This window comes from Sturnus vulgaris, chromosome 6 (assembly GCF_052056855.1).
Source record: "Sturnus vulgaris isolate bStuVul1 chromosome 6, bStuVul1.hap1, whole genome shotgun sequence".
NCBI lineage: Eukaryota > Metazoa > Chordata > Aves > Passeriformes > Sturnidae > Sturnus > Sturnus vulgaris.
Window position 1 is genome coordinate 42855172 of NC_142248.1, and position 21252 is coordinate 42876423.

Genomic DNA, 21252 nt, shown 5'->3' on the forward strand with positions numbered 1-21252 from the left:
GAAATGCTACACTAAAGCCCCACTTCCAGCCCAAAGCACAGTGAAACAGCCAAGTGTGACCAGAGGTGAGAATAAGGCCTGGGATTTTCAAGGCCCTCAACTCCAACCCAACAGATTCCGTGCTGTCATAACCACATTCCAAATCTTTTCTCCATCCCTGCATGTAAATCCCACTATCAAGTGGAGCTACCTGGGAGGGCAGAGAGAAGGGGCTCCCAGGAACCCTGTCTCACTTTGTTCTGTGGAGTGGTGAGATGGGCTCCTGAAAGGCAACAGACTGGAACAGCCCTGAGCCTCCAGGGCTCATTAACTCTCCTTGGCCACATCTGTGATTTGCTACATGATGCATGGAGGAGGAATTTCTACCCTGTCTCCTGAAAAGTAGTCCTGAATCCCGGGCTGATCAGCCACTGCACCAACCTCCCTGTCCATCGCAGACACACAGTGACTTCAATTAAATCATGCCTGAAATCTGAAAAGTAAATCAGGTGGGGAAGGCATTAATGACAAGCAATATAAAGGCTCAGTGCAAACCTTCCCAAGATGAACTGTCCTGACCTTGGCTGGGCTGACAATGAAAGTGTGACATCATGTGCAAACGAGCTCTAAATTCAAACCAGGTGCCGGCAGCTGCCTGGCGTCCTGTGGCTGCGGCACAAAGTCCTGACGTGTGAGCCAGGATGCTGGGGGCAGCAGAAAGGCTGAGCACGGACAGGACACACTCAGCAACAAAACAGCCAGTGCAGCACAGGACAGAATTCTGCACTGCATTCAAAACGCTGGGATTTGTGCTCTTTGGTGCCAGTTCCACTTGGGGCACACACCGTTAAACAGTTGCTGATGCTCGTGTCCACATGTGTGAGTGTTCCTACAGCTCTGGAATCAAGCCAGCAGCACAATAATGTGGGGTTTTTCCATGTCTGCCTATACCCAGGACTCCCTTGGACCTTGCAAAGTGCTTGGAGCTGCACTCACAGGACACAGCTATTGGAGAGCACTGTGACTTACAGCCAAAAAACACATCCACGCTTCAGAGCCCCTCCTGGCCAGCCAGCGTTGCTTTGCTGCTACCCCTTAAGGAAATTCCCTGTTCCCCATGACTGACCCTCACCTTGCTGAACAAGAAGGCCCTTCCCAAAGGGTCTCCATGAGCAGTTTTTCACCCCATTATGCACCACCAGGCCAGCTGCTCACCCTTTCCCCACACTGCAGAGGCAGTGCTGGCACAGAGCTGTGAAGCCACAGCTTCTGAGATAAATTCTGCTGGCTTGTGTTCATGGGGGGGACTGGATAAGAACAGAAGAAGCAGGTTTGCTGTCCATGAACCAATACCTGGGAGAACAGTAACTGCAGTTCTCATTTTTTGCATCCTGGTGTTTTGGAGAGCATGGTCCCAAGAATAAAATCCATCTCTGGGAGCAGACTGGCCCGGGAGGGGCAGTTGGGAACATTTCAGGATGTGCTGCAAAACATCACCTGCACAACAGAGTGGGGATCACACGCAACTGTGCAGAGTGTAAACTGTTCTTTATTTTTTGCTGATCATTTTTTGGAACATGCCCTGGCTGTTCCAAGTGACCCTGAGGCAAGGAGAACTCAAAACAGATAATCTGTTGCGATGACACACAACACACAGGTTTGACATAAACTGGGCAATTTTTACATCCACATCATTATTAATCTCTTTTGGGAATTCCATCTCCACATGAACCGTGGCTGGATGAACACTACTGAAACACACAAATACCAAGACCACCACCACAAACTGCAGAAATTACCCAGCACTTTTATAATACTGAAAATTCTCTCCCACTGGCAGTAAAAGTTAACATGTCTAAAGGTTTCTTTGTATAGAGAGCAGCTAAAATGAATGGTTTCAACATCAAAATCAACTGGAAAACAATGATTTCAGGTAAAGTGTTAAATTAAATCTAACTAGGAAAGGAGTTCTACAATAATCCTAGTTTTGAGCACTGTTGTTTTGGCAGTCTCCTCCTGCCACGCTGGTTACAAAAACCACTCTTCACACCCAGCTTACCATAGTTCAGCTGAAACTTGAGCAGCCTCCAAATGGACAAGGAATAGGAGAAAAAGAGAAAATAAATCAAAGGCAGACAATTAATTTTCATCTCTCACATTGTTCTTCCTGATGAACTGGGGAAAGGGAACCTTTCCAAGTGAGTTCAGAAATGCTGTGGGTCCCTTCATCCATTCCTGTCAAGTCTTCAGTGAAGAAGGTTGGAAAATGCCACTGACAGGCAATAAAGTAAAAATCACTGCAATTCATAAATCTGGAAATATGGAAGAAAATATATCTGTATGCAAGAATAATGAAGAAAATATTTGTCAGCATTTACATGAACTGAGAGTTCCAGACTGAAGGTCTCTTCTGCTCAAAAATTTCATGGAAGTGCACAATTGTAGAAAAACCCTTGAGAGACACAACGCACAGCATAGCTGTGGGAGATGAGAAGGATAAATTACTCTGGTTTTTCGTTGTGGACAACACTCATATCTTCTAAATTTAGGAAGAGAAATTATTTTTCTGCCCCCTCTCCCTCCTTCCATATTTCAAGTTATGAACTACAGAAATTCATAAGTAGAAGCATTTCTAGTTCTTTACAGATGAAAGGTAACAGGCATTCTGTAAACCCGTGTTCTCCTTTCTGCACCACAGCCAAAATGTAATAATAGAGCTCAGCAGAACTGTGAATTGCTTCCATTCATCCTCATCAAGTATTAACTTTGTACACTGGAATTCATCATTCCAAAGCCTACCTATCAGGACAGTCAGTCAATAGCCAGGCTAGTTAGGATAATACCCAAGGATTAAAAACAATACTGTAGTGATTTCTGCAGTACTACAGGAATCCACTGTAAAATTAACACTGTATTTCAAGTATTTTCTCAGTCACATTTTCAAGATGATGCACATAAACCAAACTGCCCAAGGGCAACAGAGCATTACAGTGCTCTGGTAAGACTCAGCTTTTTCAGGGAGAGGAGGAAAGAGCAAAAGCTTAGCAAAGCTTTGCCAACTTTCTGTCCCCTCACAGATGTTCTAAGTATTCAGACTTAAGCATTATTGGTTAGAGTTTAAAATAAAAGTGACTCCAGTAATGACCTATCAGTACTACTCAACAATATGCTATGAGAGCAGATAATAAATGAGAAACAATTTCCACAAAATTTCAAATAAATACACTTCCTAAATTCTAGTGTCTGACAAAAATACCTGAGTTAATTCTCATCAATGTAAGGTCTCCTGTTTTCCAAAGAAGTTTTGGTTCAGTCAGACAGCAAATCACTTCCTGATGTACAGCTGTCAGTGCTGACTCAAGGTACACTTTTACAAGGCATATATTTAGTTTTCTACAGCGGTGCCAGAGATTCCATGAGCATCTGAATCCCTGCAGTGTAACAAAGCCCGTGAGACTCAGCTATCAGAGGGCAGCCACAGGCTACACCTGGTTAGCAGGAGTTTAAACTGGAAAAATAAAGGCAAGTTCACTTTTCAGGCAGATAATGTCACATCTCGTGGTCACCTTGGTTTTCTGTTGGGTAAACACACTGCCAAGAGCCACTGCCAGTGCCACAGGAGGAGCTGGGAACTCCTGGCCAAAGTGGATGTGCTGCTTCTGCTACTGCCAAAATATTACAGGGCTCACCTGGAGTCAAGAAACCTCTGCTGGAAACTTTGTTATAAAAATAACTGCAGTCTTTTCCAGGGATCTTTTTGTTTGGGATCCTACCAAAATTTCTGAGTTAGTTCACTGTCCTCACCACATATGTCTATTTCTAAATTAAACTTCTAGGTAGAAAGATACTTTAAAGCAAAGAGGATTTCTAAAGCAGTACTAACTGCACCACCTGGGTGCCTTGAGGCCATCCATCAAAAATGAAAAGTAACTTCTGGACCATGAGAGAGACAAGTGATCTGCTGGCATGAGAAATCCTACTCTGGCAGCTCAGGAATAGAGAAGGTGATTCCAACTCTGCTATTTGCTGTTCCTCCCCATTAGACAGGAGAGGATCAAGCACATTCCATCAGCCTTTGCTTCCTTAGGGCATGAAATCTCTGAACACATAATGCCACTTTAGGGCCATCAGATCCCACTTGATAGAAGCAAATGCTGAAAAACCTCGCCATGGTCTCAGCCACTGCTTTCAATCGACTAAAAGGAGTAACTTTTCTTGTGGGTAGCCAATACCATTTCCAACAAAGCCCAGCTGGTGTTGAAAATTGCATTCACATTCAGGGGGCTCAAAAATAAGGAATCATAAAAGACTATGTGGAAGTTCATAGACATCTGAGGTAAAATTAGAGTTCCATAGAAGTAAAATTTCCCTTTGTTTTCAACAGAGGCAGATTTTCATCTTTTAAGCCCAAATCTTCTCTGACACAGAAAAGAACGTAAAATATAGAAAAACTTTAATTCAAACCTGAAACATTTGTAAAAATGGGAAAAAGAGAGAAAAAGAAAACAGTCTTTCACTTGGAGGAATACTGAGGTACTTTGAGTACTACTCAAAAGTAGATATTAATTGAAAAATGTCTATTATTAACTGCAAAATGAAAACACCAAAACAAAATGCTACTAAAAGCTACAGTGCTTGATGGGCAAAGCCTGCTAATTTAGAAATTGTATCAGGATGATTCAAGCCTGCTGACACAGAAAAACTGTATTTTAAAAAACACTTAACAAATATTATCATGGCACGCCCATTAAACTGAGCTAAGGCAGTTGGTCTCTGGATCCATCTTAGGATAATTAGGGTAAACACTTGGAATCAACAAGTTCTTAATGTGAACTGACTGAAATTTTGGAAATTAGTAAAGTGATAGAAGTCTTTCAAGGATTAGGACAATGTATATTATCCTGTGTGCCTATATCACGTTGTACACAAGAAGACTGATGTAATGTCTATTCTCCTTGTTGTCCTGAAAGGACAAGTTATTTCAAGTTTCTGTTTTGTTCACCATGTGCCCTAAAACTTTTTTGCACTGCAGAAATTCTCAAAACCTTTTTATCTGTCATTATTACATCATCAAAAGCTCTTATTTTAGAATGGCAAAGATGAATTGTCCAGCAACTGAAGAGAGTGACTCAAGATTAAAGAAGGGCCATCAGTAATGGAGCTGAAAAGAGCATTGCTTCTTCTATTGGCAGCTTTGGTCAGTGCTCCTTTAGGATGTCCAGCACCCACTGCAGCAGTGTTGGCACCTCTCTGTTTCTTGCTGTCCTGAATCTCAGTTCAGACAATGTCAACAGGCTGTTATTGATCAACCCAATTGAAAATTATTAGAACCAAACTGAGAAGGCCAACACAAATGCCAAAAATAACCAAGGCGCATGCCTGTGAAGAAAGAAAAGTAAAAATTAATGTTTTGCTGTAAGAAGCATTTTACATGTCCAAGACTTACGAAAATCCACAAGAACAGATACAAATAGTGCCTTTTAAAATAATCTGTAGTGTTTCAAATTACTCAGGCTTCAAACACAAAGTATCTGCTTAGTGGGAAACTAAACCAAGCCTGGGATAGTTTCACTGGGAACTCAGGGAGCAATCTGGTTTCCCTGCTCACACTATCCAGCTGCACAAAAAATAATTTGCCCTTTACAACTCTAAACAAACTGAGAAACTGATTCATATTTTATTCAAAATACAATTAAAATTACAATGATTTTTTTACATTTTTGAATAGCCAGATGATAATAAAACCACAGTTCAAGAGACTACAGCTTGCTGATTTACAAGCCCCCAAAACTGCTGGAGCTAGTCATGACTTTAGCTAGTCAGAGGGCATCATTATTTGATTTTCTTTCAGATTCCCTGTTTTGTCACTACAAGAGCAGCCCCATGAATCATAAGAGTGGCAGAAAGGCTATGTATAAACAGTTTGTCAGCATTTTGGTCACTGTCAAGGAGTTGCTCTGCTGAATAGTGGTTAAAATGAAGACAGAGTGCAAAAAGCAGGCTCCTGCACAAATTCCAACCCAGAACTTAACCTACTACAACAAAAGAGAAACCACAAAGAGGAGAAAGAAACAAAACAAAAAGGAAGAGAATAAAAATATGTTTTTGCAAAGTCTTTTATAGAAAACAAGCACAAAAACTGTTTCATTTAAATGTAGTTTAGCTTTGTCCCAACTGCCCAGACAATAGAGTAACAGGTAAAAACTGAGCAGAAACTAATTTAAAAGTCAACATCTGAAAACTATAGGGAAAAACACATATTCGGATCAATGGTCCAGTACACGGACACACTGCTTGCCAAAAATCTCTGGTGAAGAAGGAGTTTCTGAAAGACCAGAGCTACCAGAAAGGATGAAAGAAAATGCTCAGAGATTTTGTGAGCTGCAATGAAAACAAGAGCTTTGCCCCTCAGATTGTGTGCTCCACTGTGTATTAAAATGCATTTAAAATGAGCCTGTTTAAATATTATTAGTGCAGATGAAAAAACAGAAAACATACCCCAAGTTTCTGTGGTGATATAAAGTCTTCTCTGTTAAGTTTAAGATAAAATAGTCCAGGATATACAAAAAGCAAACATGTCGATGTGGTTGAACCTTTAAAAAACAGAAAGCAAGATTTTGTTTAGAGAAGACTGAAGTACATTGCAGAATCATATACTGAATTTCTTGAAGTTAAAATAAAAACCAAGAAAGCCAACCACCGCAAGAACTTACCAACTACTCCAAACACATTTTTAATGTCTGGCACATACATTGCAAACAGGACAACAACTGCATTCAGTGTTAAGGTGACAAGGATATGGCAAATCCACGACTCAGGAAGATGAGAGAAAAACACCATCAACACAGCTTTCCTTGCCTACACAATACAAAGACAAATATGGTGTGGGTAAATACATACATACATACACACACACACACACACATTTTTTTTGATCTTATCTCAATTTCATAACCTTAAGAATTACATCATTCCAGATGTGAAAGAGCATTTTAAAAATCAAAATGCCTTCGTAATAGCTGAATGCTTTGTCTCTCTGTAGTGTAGAATGTAATTTATTACTGTATTAAACTAAGATTTATCACATGGTCATTAGTCTTAAGAATTACTGGCCCTTCCCTGTTTTGCAGGGACAAAAGAAGGCCTGGGGGATAGTGCTTTGTCTCTTTGAAAATGCCTGGTAGCAAATGTCAGCATGTCGCCAACTGATACACAATCTATACAGTGCTTCCATACACAGAGTTTTGCCTGCACAATTGTTTTTGGTCCTAAATGGATGACTTTTCAATTCTACCACAGTACTGATAAGCTAGACTAGAGTTGTTTGGGGTTTTTTTTGGTGAAATAGGTCTATACGTGTTTTTAATTTACAATTAAATTGAGTTTCAAATATAAGTATGTTTGTGTGTGGGTGCGTGCATGTAGAAAGGAAAAACCAAGTCAGCAAAACTCAATTTAAGAGAAAAAAAAAATCAAACTAAATAAACTTTAGAAGTTCTGAATTCTCTAAATTAAAAACAATGCTGTGGGCTAGTTTTAATCTGAAATCTGTCTCAAGAGCACAAATTAGCTTAGTGGTTAGTTGTTATTTTGGAGCTTTCATGGAACATATGCAAATATGTGGTCTTTGATCAATCACTTGACAAGTGAATAAGATACACAAGACTAGATGTGACTCAAGAATTGCAGTCTGCAAAACATTAGTGACCAGTGCTCACTGCCAGCTCCAGAACTCTCAGGAATACTCACTGGGAAATGGATTAGAGGGACTGTCAGGAGCACAGCAAACAGAATGGCTGCTCTCACAGTCATCATGATGGTATCGTGGGGCAGGTACCTGGAGTAACCTTGCAGCAGTTCAGAGTCCACTTTGTCTGAAAACAAGACAAATTAATTGCTTTGTTAATCACTGGAGAGCTAAGGTAATTAGCAAGGCATATTAAAGTGATATTCAAAGGGATCCATCTGCTTGGAGGATGCAGATACACTCTGGTATTACTGATACACTACGATGCAAAATCTTCAGGGAAATGAAAAACTTCAGGAGGCAAAGCCAGGCAGAGCCTCTGCTGAAGCAAAGATGCCTAAAGAAAAGACACAAATGTGAAGCATTAAAAAATGGAGAAAATTGAACAGCAAAAGTCAGAGCACTGAGAGTGGTCTGCTATTCTGATTTTTATTTTTTTTAAATTTAACTCTGCTTTTTTGGACTTCAGAATGGACTGAAATTTTCGAAGTCTGGTCACCCTGTGAAGTTTCAAATTCACAGAAAACAGAAGAAACCATCTGAACCACAGAGAGATGAAACATGCCTCGTTTCAAAGAGGGAACACTTCTTTTGTTTCCAATTTAAAATAAAATGTTTTACATTTTCTCAGACTGGTGTTTTAGGAACAGGGAACAGACTTTCTCTGTTTAAAGAAATAAGTTAATTAAACAAGACAAGCAAAAAGTGAAAAGGAGAAGAAGCTTGCAAGAGGAAAAAAACCAAACCAAACAAACAAAACAACTCTCTTACAGACATCCACTCTTGATTCCAGCATTTCAGGCTCCTGAGTGCTAGAGTTACTAAAAGAAACCAAGCCTGCAGAAAACCAAAAGCATTCACAGTGAAGCAGACTGAAAGACTACAGTCAAGACAGGGTCTGGTCCCAAAGAAACCATGGCAGTAAAGGTAACAGCAAATGGGATGGCTTCCAGACTGGGGTTTTTTTCCTTTTTTTTTCTTTTCCCCTTCTTATTCAGATTTCATATGGACAGATTATTATCCTGCACTGCCTACTGAACCTCTGTGAGTTGTACTTACATTTATATTCTCCAACAAACCTCATGGAGACAGTCAGGAAGCAGCAATCATGGCCAATAGGCTATCAGGACCTTCAAGACTCCCCATGTAATTTTTCTAAGGTTTCTGGATATCTAGGGAATATTCTCAGACACGGGGGTATAAAAGGTACAAAAGTCCCTAAAAATCTGGAATTATTAGATGCTGAAAGCCAATACTCTTGGTGCTTTGTCAGACACCATATCATCCCCACGATGAAGAATTATAAAACACTTGGAAGTTGAGGAAATCCTCATCAGAACTTTCATCTTACTGCCTTAGAGCCGCCTGTGAGAATTTTTATTCATTTCAATCAATGAAGATTAGCATGTGATCATCTTATTATAAAAGTTTGCAGAAGACATCAGAAGGATCCTCATGGATGACTGTGATGCATTTATGTGACAGCATTTTTATGAAACTACAACAGAATCAGCAACCAGAGGAAATTCAATAAAATAGCTATGTTATCGTTGCTGTATGAAACAGACACTCACCTACTTCTGCCAGGGCTGTGATGGATCTTTAAAAAAAGGCCACTGTGTAAATAAGGGGTCTGAAATCTTTCTGTGCATTTGGGAAGTACAAGAATGCCAGACAGAAGAAGTCATCTATGTTTAAACTCTACTAAAAATCTGTACCCAGAAGTATTTAGATGTCCAAATGTAGAGTAATTAAATTGGTACTGCAGCATACTGTCACCCAAGCTCTACAGCAAATGAGAATGCCTGTAGAATTTGGCAGAGCAAGTGTGATACCCCACCCACTCTTCTGAGTGGTAATAAAAAGGTGCAGTTACTTCATCAAACGTCAACAACATTTCTACGAAATGTGCACTTCTTGATTCAGTTAATGTATCAAACAGACACATTTCTGGCTCAGGAACTGCGTGCAAGACCAGAAGCATGTGCTGGAAAACCCAGCACAAAGCCTATCCTTTTGAATTTTTAAAATCTGAGGGTTTAAGTGTACTAATGCCTGAAGCATTCCAGGAAGAAAACATTTATCATTTAACCTTTGTTCTAAGGAATACTTGAAGAATGCACTTACCATAAAATGTCAGGTACCCAAAGAGAGCAGACACAAAGTAAATTAGGAAACTCAGACCAATTCCTGTGATAGTTACGTTCTGCATTCTCCTTTTGGATGGACTGAAATGGAAAAAAAAAAGGAAATCAGTGTTGTTTTATCTGTATTGAGGACGATTAAACACATCACAATCTATATAGTACCTTGACTTTCATAAGGAAGCACTGGCCTAATTTAAGGCCACTGAGTATTTGCTGAGGTCTGTGCTGTCACTGATATTTAGGGGGTTTAAAAGTATTTTTAATCTGGTAATTAAAAGGGCACTTCTCAAGCAGACAATTAATACTGTCCTCCATCTTGTGTGGAATTTAGACATCCCAGTGGCTCTTTTAAATGAAAATTGGGATTTACACAGGATGATACCTATTCAGAGCCAGGAACAGAATCTATGTCAAAAACCCTCACTGGATCAGATATGGCCAAATGCAGATTCTGTTACAGCCATAAAAATTGACAATTAAAGTACCTTAGCAAATGACCTTTTTTTCCTCCTGATTGTCCAGGGCAACATCCTGACATTGATGATGGAACCGTATTTGCTACATTTCTCTCCTCAAAGAGAGAAAAAGCTAATACAGGCAAACTGTATAATTCCCAAAACCATGAAAGCTCCTTATTCTGCAGTGTTTGATGACACTGACTTAAAACTAAAGTTTACTCGGGATTAATTTAGGGAAAGTACTACAAAAAAGGTTATAATTATGTTTTAATATTGCATGTGTTTATACATTACCTTTGGAGCTCACAATAGATTGGCAAGACTGAGGTATGGCACAGAAAAGAGAAGGCCATAGTTGGTATTGCATAAACACTCTGAAACAGAAAGAAAACATCTTGTAAGTTGTTTGCTATTACTGCTGATTGGAAAAATATCTGTATGAACTCAGAATTCAGTTCAAGTGTTGGAAGTCAGTGGAAATATTTCCAGATGAATGCTTTGAGATAAATCTCCACAAGACAGAAATGGTGTCTCCAAATCAGTCCACAATATTTCAACCTTTTCAACTCATGTAAGTTCAAGTGGACACAGCTCAGTTTCATCATCAGGAGAAGTCATGCTGCCTATAAGCCAAAAACTGGAAGATTCTTTTTTGAGTATATTGAAGCCAAGTACTTATGTAGAAAGAACAGGATGTGTCCCAGAGCCCCAGAGCCAGAGTATCATTTGTGAAATTCTCTAAGAAGTTTACCAAATTCCAATATCCATGGCTACCTGTCAAATTACTGACTCCTTCACCCTGACCTCACTATTTTACTACTCCTTCAGAAAAATTTGGATAAAACACAAAATATAACAGCAAATATTAACAAGAAATATAACATGCTTTGGCATCTAAAGTTTTAAGACAGCCATGTAATTAAAGATGCAACCACACAATTAGTGGTGTATTATTCCAAAAGTCTGTAATAAAAGAGATGAATAATCTAGTACAGCTTACTGCAATTGCCAAGTAGAATAAGCTGAAATGTAACAAACATTTGTGCTGAAAAGATATGCCATTTTCTATTAATAAAGCTAATTTTAAAATAGAAGTAGAGATGAGTCCCAAGATTTTTCAAAGCACAAAAGGCCAGAATCTCACAGTAGATGTTTCTGGTCAAAGCACCATTTCTTCTTTGATCTACAGGTAGCATTTGTATGATGTTTGCATTGCCCAAGCCTTGGAGTTTTTTTTCCCTTTTTCTTGGGAGGGTAGGGTGGACTTTTGTTTTTTCAGAGAAATGCAGCCACAATCCCTCCTAAATCCCATTACAGGGCTATCCCAGATTTACCTTTTTCCCTTCACCCCACAGAGAGCAGGGTTCTACATGACACATCCTCTCCTGCAAGCCTTGATGGGTAGTCACATGATTTAAATGCCACGTTAATTAACAAATACCAGAGCTGGCACCCAATGAGATGCACAGGATTGCACCAGGTCTGAAGAATCAGCTTCAGGTAAGGAAAAACGAAGGTTAGGTCCAGGCAGAGTCAGGAAATCTGCTCTACCCTGCCAGGAACTAAGGGCACACAGCCAAGTGGCACCAACTTCCAGCTGAGGGCCTGTTAAGTTGGCTTGATCTGATTGCATGATGACCACTGCTTCATCTGTTATACTTTTTTCTTTGGTCATATTTCCAAAATATTTTCATAAATGCTAACTTGGACAGTCAGCCTTCATACAGAAAAAAAAAAAAAATAAAGTGAGACTGGATAATACTTGGCAGCAGGTACAGAAAATATTTCAGCAGCCCGTAACGAGTTTTACACAAGGACAGCTTACCCTGGATAAGGTTTAAACCCCAATTTTTTAAAAACCACCACCCCCCTTTAAGTTTGTATATTATTAATAGAGATTACCTCTTTTGAAAGATGAAAGAGCTTTGCTTTACAATCCCCAGTAGAATTTGAAACCTGTAAAACATAAATGCAAAAAAAAAAAAAAAAGGCATAATGAAAGAATAAGCCCAAACCACAGACATGAAACTTTTCAGATTCTGTGATGATTAATAAAAGAAGGAATTTAAATTGCAAGCCATTCTGAAAGTGTTAATGTAAAAAAAGCATTACAGTTTTCTAGTAAAATTAGAACTTCAAACCAGCATGCACTTTACCTGTAAAGTCTCTATGGCACTAGTGAGAGGTAGAGGACAAGGGATCGACCATTTTTTAATCATAACCTGCAGAGACAGCATATTTCATGTATGAATGATATCCTAAAAATCAGTTTTCAATTTAGATACGCATAGCTGAAGTATCAGCCTGCTGGAACACACAGCAGGGAGCTACACCCCCTGTAAATTACCAGGCCTGCCTGGCAGACAGGCCACCAGAAGGAGACTCGACAGAAAAGCCTGTCAGTGCCATTCCATCCAGCTGCTCACCCTGCACAGCTGGCAGCCTTATGGCCCAGGGATCTGGAGGTGGGGCACTGCAATGGGCTCTGACATGAGCTGAAATACAAGCAGCACTGGGGCTCCACACCAAGGGCCTCCCGGCCGGAATTGCTGCTGCCTTAGCGATCCCAGGCTCGCGCCCGGAGCACACAGAGCCCTCAACAGAGATAGAGCAGAGCCTAGGGCTAATCTTAAAAGGCAGAAACATATGGTTTGGACTAGAAAGCAAAGGAAAAACAATAAATGCAATTATTGTCCCAGAATGTCATTGGGCCTTCAGCTACACCCTGCTGGTTTAGGGACTGCCAAGTAACAGGGCTGAAAATCAAAGGGAAATTAAAATAAAAAATGTTACCTCCTTTTTCAGGAGCCTGGTTTAAAATGATAGTTGCATTGCTCTCCTCACCCTAATTAATTTCCTATTGTAGTTGCCTGGCTTTAGAGGTTATAATTCTTTTGAAGCCTAGAGCAAATAATTAAAAACTTAATTAAAGACTCAGATTCACGAGAAGAATAACATGCAAGGGAGCTCTTCTCCTGGCTCAGAGAACTGTGCTTTGTGTGCTGCCAAGTGGTGTTTCCCAGAAGATTAGATGCTCCCTCTTGTCACCAGTGCCAGGAGAGGCAAACAAATGTTACCTCTGGCCAAAATGTGGGGAAAGAAAACTGTGGGTACGCAGCAGGCTGAGTGCATTGTGGCAGTAACACATTTCAAACTGCACAAGAACAACTCACTCAAGGTATGGAACTAGGTGGGAGCCTGCTCAACAGCAGTCTGCAAACACCAAACGCTGTAATATAATTTGGGCCTGGGTTGTATTTAAAGACACCCAGACAGAGGAAGGCTTTGAAGGCTCCAAAGTAGTCAGCTTTGTGGGAACTCCCCCACTGCAGTCTAAAGCTGGAACAGGCACTGGAAAGGGGCATGGAGCTGAAGGGCAAGGTTTGGGAAAAGTAAAATGTGCCTGGCAGTGGTGAGGGGAAGATTTCCTGCAAGCTAAAGAGCAAAGATATATATAAATGTTGCAGAGGGAGGACCAGACAAGCCAAACCTAAAAGGCTGGAGAACATTTTTCTAAAATAAATATAATACAGATTAAGAACAGACTGAGGTGGAAATAAAAGAAGACAAAATAAAATGTACTAGGTGCATTAAAAAAAACCTGTATTTATATTTGCCCACCTATTTAATTATTCAAATGTTTTCAGGTTTCCAATTGTAGTCTAATGAGTTTCCCCAACAGGAAAGGATTTTTAAGCTGGCAGCACAGCCCAGATAGCTGAGCATTCATGCAGGCACCACAACCCTCCTCTGGAACTTTAAGTCTATTTCATATAAACATTCTTTTGAGTATAACATACATTTGGTTTTAAGTGAAAAAAAAGAAATTAAAAATCAAGAGAGATTCTAGTGGAAAAGGGGTATGTTAAGCCCACACCAAAAACACCGTTAAAGAATAAAGTTAAAGGCTCAAAGTGTTCTAATATTCTCAGTGATATTTTGTATCCTGCAGAGGGAAAACAGGAATCCCCTTATTCCAGCAGTACTGACAGCACTCAGCAAAGGGGCTGTCTGTGGATAACATCATTCATTGCATATGGCAGGTTCCCAATCTGCAACATGTTTAGTTCTGGGAACACAAACAAGAGATTCAGACAAACACCATCAGCAATCATTAACACCTTTGCTGAACAAGCTACCAATAATGCTCTCCACACACACAAAAAAATACAAGTCAGTCTTTATGCTTCACCAATATTTAATATAGCAAGAGGGGAGACAATAACAGAAAAGTTTAACAAACACAGTTTCTTTTCCCTGAGGATTCAATTCAGAGAAGTACTCAACAACTGAGCAACAGAAGTGCTCAGGACCTCATAGGATCTGGCTTTGAATTAATACTTACACATACTTGTTTTTCTCCTAGATCAGTTCATCTCAGTGTTTGCCATATTTTTCCAAGTAAAGCCTAGAACCAGTTTTTTGGCTTTAAAGGAAGAGATGTGCTGAGGCACAGAGAGGACATTTGAGATCCAGAACTAAGAAATCTCCAGCCCTTTGCCCAGTGCACTCCCTGACCAGACTGACCAAGACGTCTCTTTTCTGCAGGCTGCAGTAAAATTGTGGCTTGCTGGCAAAAAGCTGAACAGATGGTGTGCACTTGAAAAGGCACAGAATTACTGTATATGCAAAATATAATTATATCACTTCCATATGACTAACACAGTTCTCTTCTGGAACGAATTAAAACATATCTGCCACACAGAAATTAACAGTGTGCAAACTAAAACACCATTTCAACAGCACATATCACTCACTTCAAAGCAATTAGATATGAAAACTAAACCACATTTAATGCCTTTGACTTTCAGGGCCTGAACAAGTCACAGGGAATATTCTGTCAAGAGTATTGGTTGTCTGGAAATACCTGTAACGTCTTTTAAAAATGCTGACCTCAGATTTACTGTGGCTGCTGCTTTGCCATTTAACAAGAAAGAGTAAGCACAGAACTTAACCATTTAATAAAAAATCCAGCGGTCTGTACTCCTTCATTAGCACCTTCTATCCACTTTTTTGATAGAGAATCACAAATTAAAATCTAGTTTAACTCATCCCAGCTTGACATGGCTGCATACAACTCTTGCTTACATGTTTCCTTTTTCAGGGACTGAAGTTGTTTTCAAATGCATCCACCCATTACAACAGCTTTCCTCAGAGATCCACACAGATTCCCTTTGAAATCCAGGAGCGGAATTGGTTTTAAAACCCTTGCAACTTGCTTCAGCCAATGGCCTATGTCAGCATTATAGTCAGTGCTTTTTCTTACCTTTTTTTTCCCTTTTTTTTTCTTTTAAAGATAAATTTTAGGAGAGAGGTCAAAAGTTAAGGTAATTTATAAATATTACAAATGAATTTCCATTAACTCTGGAGAGGCTGTGGCTGCTTCTCAATGTTCAGCTTAAGAAGAATACTTCCCAAGGTCCTACAAACACTGCAGCTCTCCAGGGATACCCTAGGGAGATGTTTTGACAGCTTTGAAGTTTGGTTTTATCACATGGTTTAGTTCCTAATGGATTGCCTTGGTCTCCTGGATGGCATGTTTGTTCAACTTGCCTTCAACTCTGTTTATCCCTTTGTAAAACAGGTATTAAATGCAAGTCAATGCAAGCCAGAATAACAGGGCAGAGGGGGAACATTTTTGCCAGGCTCCCAAATAAGATTCAAATAGATGACAGAGTGAGAGTTGCTCAGTTGTACCACATATTACACATGTGCATTAACACACTTTTTCCCTGTAAAAAGAAAAAAAGTGCAACTTAAAGGCACATTTTTCTCTCTTAGATCTGCCTAGCAGGTCTCACTTTTGATATTTGGAAACATCTACCTCACAGGGGCCTTGAGAGGGTGAACATCAGGGTCAAAAACCCCCATATGGCTCAGAGAAAAGAACTTTTCCTTTCAGCTGGAAAGGAGAATAAGGTCATTGACATATTAATGAATCTTGTAAACTGCCTTAATGAAGTTCTAGTTTTCTTTGCCTTTTTCTGAACTCTGTCACTCCATTATACATGTAAATTTAATTTATTTTGGAGTATATTAAATTTTCTGCTGCACTAGTTTCAGTAAGTAATAGTCAGAAGTTAAGAAAACAGAATCTCATTCCTCTGCAAGTAGGGAAACAAAAATATATGTGCCAGCTCCCTTTGCTGCAACATCAGTGGAAAAAAAAAAAGAATTGTTATATTTATCAGCCCAAAATATAACTATTTTAACTCTTTTCACATGCTTGGAAGTTCATACACGTTTCCCAGCCTCAGCAAAAAAGATGTAATCTATACAAGCTAACATATACTGAACTTGAAGAAAATTCTAAATTTCACATAAAAAATTAAGAGGGAGGGGAAGACAATTAATTTCAAAATAGGCTTATGAAAACATTCAAACAATAAGGGAAAAAAAAAGCTTTGTAGAGATTTTTAACTTACCACAAGAGCAAAGTACACCGTAAAGAAAAATGATAAACTACTTGTGTAGCCAAGAAAGCCTGTAAAATAACAGTAAAAATAAAAGAGAATTTATAAGGAAAGTGATCCTAATGTACAGCTAAAGCTTTACATTTTAGGCATGTTTTCTATTACAGTGCTTGGTATCTGGGGCTTAGGACTCAGAATAACAACATTCCAACTGCCTGTCACAGATCATTTATGTAGTTTTGTAGGGCAGAATTAGAACTGGCTTACCACTAATGGCATGCTGTAAGTAAATGCAGCTCTTTAATGTTCTGCTGTAAAGATTTTATTTTAGTATTGCAGACAAAATACTACTGCAACCCAAGTAATAGGTTAACTAGGCAGGGCTGGAAGGCAGAACACACTACAACAACTTAAGTAATCACCACCACCAGCAGCCCCCTGCCAGTTTAAATAAATAAATAACCCATTAAGGTTTTAAAGTCTTCAACTGTAATTACTACTAAAGTAGAATAATATTCCCTTCTCTCCTTTAATTACTCACCAATTTTGGGAAGAAGGGCAAGAGGAAAAACAATGCAGACTGAAGTAAGCAGCAGCAGCAGTCTCCCATCGAGGTACCAAGACCTGTTGGAAAATTGATCTAGGATTGAGCCAAAGCTCAGGACTCCTAAAAATATGTTTAATTTAGAACTGTGATATTAGACAAAGCAACCACTAGGAAAAGAAAAAAAGAATTTCCTGTCTTACATGCAGTTTACATGAATTTGTACTCTTAGTTTCTACACTGACATAAAACAGAGCTCCCAGATAATGATGGAGGAGAGGATCATTCTGTAAGAAAACAGCACTGCAAGAATGCTCCACAGGCAAGTTAGTGTCTGCATGGATCAGGGGTCTGATGTGTGCCAATTAATATTTCTCATCAGCACAATATGCAAATCCCTGCCTTGATTCACAGCAATGGTCAGAGGGAAGGGTACTTCAGATTTCCTGCAGAAGTACCTACATAGCACAGTGTGTGTTGAAAAGTGGGTTACAAAAAGCTGCATATTTACACACCTGAAGAAACAGCAACATCAACTCCCACTCACTGCTGAGCTTCCCTTCCTTGCATACATCCATGAAAGATGTAAAGGCCAGAAGGGATAAAACATTATGCTGATGAAATCTGGTAGAATGTTTATGCATAAAACCGCACATATTAAAAAAGGATTGTAGAGGCACACCAAGTCCTCACACATTTAAAATCTATTTGAAGCATCCAAATGCCATCTCTGAAGTGAGGAAAGTACAGATGGATAAGTTGTTAAGTAACAGAAACATCTTGAGGGTGGCTGCCCCAACTTGGCAATAACCATATCCTGTACTGATAAACATCTTGCACATCAGCCTCCAACTTTACCACCTATAAACACTTTGACTTTTGACCTTCCAGTTTATTTAGTCCAGGATATGGTTAGCACCTAATAAACAGGCAGCACCTCAAGTTATCATGAGAGAAGTACCATAACACCTGTGTTAAAGAAGAATTATCATACAGGCTTAATAACTACTGCTATACATCATGGACAGCCACTTGTGTCACTTGCTTGAGAAGAAGAGTAATGTAAGTGAACACAGAAATTTCAAGGTTGAGGGCATCTTCACTGTATCAAACATAAAGCAACCATTAGGTGACAATGCCTATATTAAGAACAAGTCAAAACCATCTTTAAAATTGTATTATCATCTATGTCTGCTACTGCTACAATGAAGAAGCAGTTTTGCCAAGATCAGCTTCTTGCTGCAGCATTTACTCTTCACGTTGTTATTATTCAGCATTCATATGTTTTTAAACTTTCTTTCCAGTCTGGTGGATGTTCAGATTAGGAGCTACAGCATCATGGCAGAGAACATAAGGATCATGCACTGTGTGTAGATGTGGGATCTCTGTTTAAATCTCCTGATTCTAAACACGCAGCACACCCACAGCTGCCACCGAGGTTCACAAGCTCAGCAGAGCAGACAGAAAATTATTTTGGTTATTTTATGGTAAATGAAAAAATGTTTCTGGGTGAGAGAGGGAACAGAGAGGAAAACAGCAGCGAGGAAATGAAGGAGAAAAAGTAATTTTGTACACTGCTTCATTTTGGAATACCAATTCTTACATTTAAAAAGACCTCAAGTGGACTGGTTATTGGAAAATGTGTCCATTATCTCCCCAAAGTACTATTGTAAAAATACGCTTATTTTCCAAAGGCAGAATAAATGTTTTGATAGTGCCTTTAAAATCAATCTGATGTGTAAATTTAATCCTATATGATAAAAGCATTCAAAATATGAAATACAGATTGTAAATCCTTGACTCTGCTGAAAAAGCTTTGGCATGCAGATGTTTCTCCTCCCTCCCCCATGTTTTAACTAAAAGCAGACATTTATAAATCGCTTTAATTTCATTCCTGAATTCAACAGAACAAGATATTCATATGTTCTAAATTAGGATCTTACTCTCAGTTCATATCAATTATACAACACACAAGCAAGACAACTTAATTGCATCAATCACATCCTCTGACAGGGTCATTAAATGTTAACAGAGGGCTCACAAATTACAACTTTTTAACACAATCCTCATTTGAAACTATGTTTATGTCATCAAAACTATGTGGAATTCTTGTTATGCAGACAGAAACATCTCCACTCAATATTAATAAGTGTTCATATTGTACGGTTTTTGTTTTTTAGAAAGACATGAGGATGGTGTTAGACTGGCTCTGAGCCTTTCAAACACACGCACACCTGCTAACCTCGATCTATAAAAATAATTTAATGCACAGAGCATTCTTTAAATGGCTTTCCCAAATGTACAGCTCAGGAGGGTTTATGCATATAAAATACTTTCACAGATAGTTTAACTGACACTTTTGATACATCCTAATTACAGTTAAGATAAATTCTGCACCAAATGAAAGCATATCAGATGCTATAATGACTTAACAAAAACAAAACAGCTGTGCAATCCCATCTGGAAACAAGTGGTCCAGGTAAAGAAGTGGAATCCAACTATTCAATATTTATGCCCTTTGCATAAATAAGTTGCTTCTTAGGCTTGGTATTTGATTACCTATTTTTGTTGAACAATTTCCTACAATTTAAAATGTCTGCTAGTAAAAATGTACGCTTAACATTGCAAAAAAATACACAGAAACAAAAGATTATGATATACCACGGCCATTAATATGGAAAAGAAATTAAATATGGATGTGGATACGCATATGTGCATGTTCCTGGAATACTGATTGACCACTATACTTGAACAATTTGCTTGGACAAATACTAGAGGAGAGAAACTGTCAAATAAACATTGATTGATGCAAGAACCCAAATTTACAGAAAATGGAGGAGATCAAGCTGCCAATCACCTAAGCACTGGAGCTGTGGTTAGGATTCCTATGGACAATCTCAGCTCTTTCTAAATGCAAAGCTGAACTTCACTCCCATCTCCAACTGTAATTTTAGCTAAGGAAGAAGTGTGGGTGTTGGCAGAGCTGACAGATCACTGAGGATTACAACAGCTCAGGTGATTTGTAATGAACAGTTCAACACTGTAGCCTGAGTGCTCACACCCAGGAGATGTGAGGTAGGACCTGGACAGACAAAGCTGTTGGGAACATTTTCCCACAGGAACCTTAATGAAGTTTTCACAGTGCCTTTTTCAGACAGAACAACCCTTGGAGCAGCACAGGGTACCTCCAGGTTCTACTTACAAGGAGTTTTCTTAAGTTGTTTGTTTCAAAGTGTATCTTTGCTGAAAGAAAAGTCACTTTGCATTAACAGAGCTGAGCTGACATAAAATAAAAACTAGTAGTAAGAGATGTTAGATGCTAAATTTGGGGCTGGACAGATTGGAATACACACAGCAGATACAGCAGCAGCTCAACACCACAGTGTATGGAGAGTGAGGTTGAAGTATGAGCTTGAAGGAGAAGGTTACAGCACCCAAATTAAAAGCTGATGACTACCACAGCTGGAAGAGATACATGAGCAGACTAAAAATAACATATATACATAAAATGTAATAGTTTAGAAAGAAAAGAGAAAACTGACTAAAAAACCTTACTAAAACTGTGAGGGCCAGGAGAGCAGAAAGACAGAAAGCAGCCACAATTAATTTTTCAAACTCATTATAAAATCCAGAAGTTTTATGTGATAAAACAGAAAATCAACTAAAGTACCTTCTAACAAACTGATTTCCCACTTAAAATTCACCCACAATATCCAGGAATAATACAAGTATCACACAGCCTTGAGACAATTTCACCACATTTCAATCCAGAGCAAGTTTTGAGCTCAAAACATCCGAAAATAGCAGTTAGGAAAAACAGCAGTAACACACTCCAAGATACACTGTTACGAATGACAGCAGCACTGGAACAACTCAAACACGATGTTTCAGTGCTGAAGCTGCAGTGTTTGCCTCAGATTTCTTGTGACAGTTCCGATGGAAAAGTGAGGGACACGCTCCTTAC

General features: G+C 39.1%; 1 protein-coding gene across 2 annotated transcripts in view; it reads right to left on the minus strand.

Moving 5' to 3' along the window:
- Positions 1–1508: 1508 nt before the first annotated feature.
- SLC38A6 (solute carrier family 38 member 6) overlaps positions 1509–21252 on the minus strand; it is a 37884-nt gene continuing 18140 nt past the window's right edge. Inside the window, exons 7-16 of one of the 2 annotated variants that reach the window (XM_014871379.2) lie at positions 17286–17368; positions 16757–16815; positions 12488–12553; positions 12234–12287; positions 10626–10705; positions 9854–9954; positions 7729–7853; positions 6693–6837; positions 6478–6572; positions 1509–5358 (exon numbers count right to left, since the gene is read on the minus strand). In XM_014871379.2, the coding sequence (XP_014726865.2) occupies positions 5278–5358; positions 6478–6572; positions 6693–6837; positions 7729–7853; positions 9854–9954; positions 10626–10705; positions 12234–12287; positions 12488–12553; positions 16757–16815; positions 17286–17368 (889 nt within the window). In that variant the 3' untranslated portion in view covers positions 1509–5277. The remainder of the gene's footprint in view (positions 5359–6477; positions 6573–6692; positions 6838–7728; positions 7854–9853; positions 9955–10625; positions 10706–12233; positions 12288–12487; positions 12554–16756; positions 16816–17285; positions 17369–21252) is intronic. The other variant, XM_088166343.1, reaches the window with a different exon arrangement.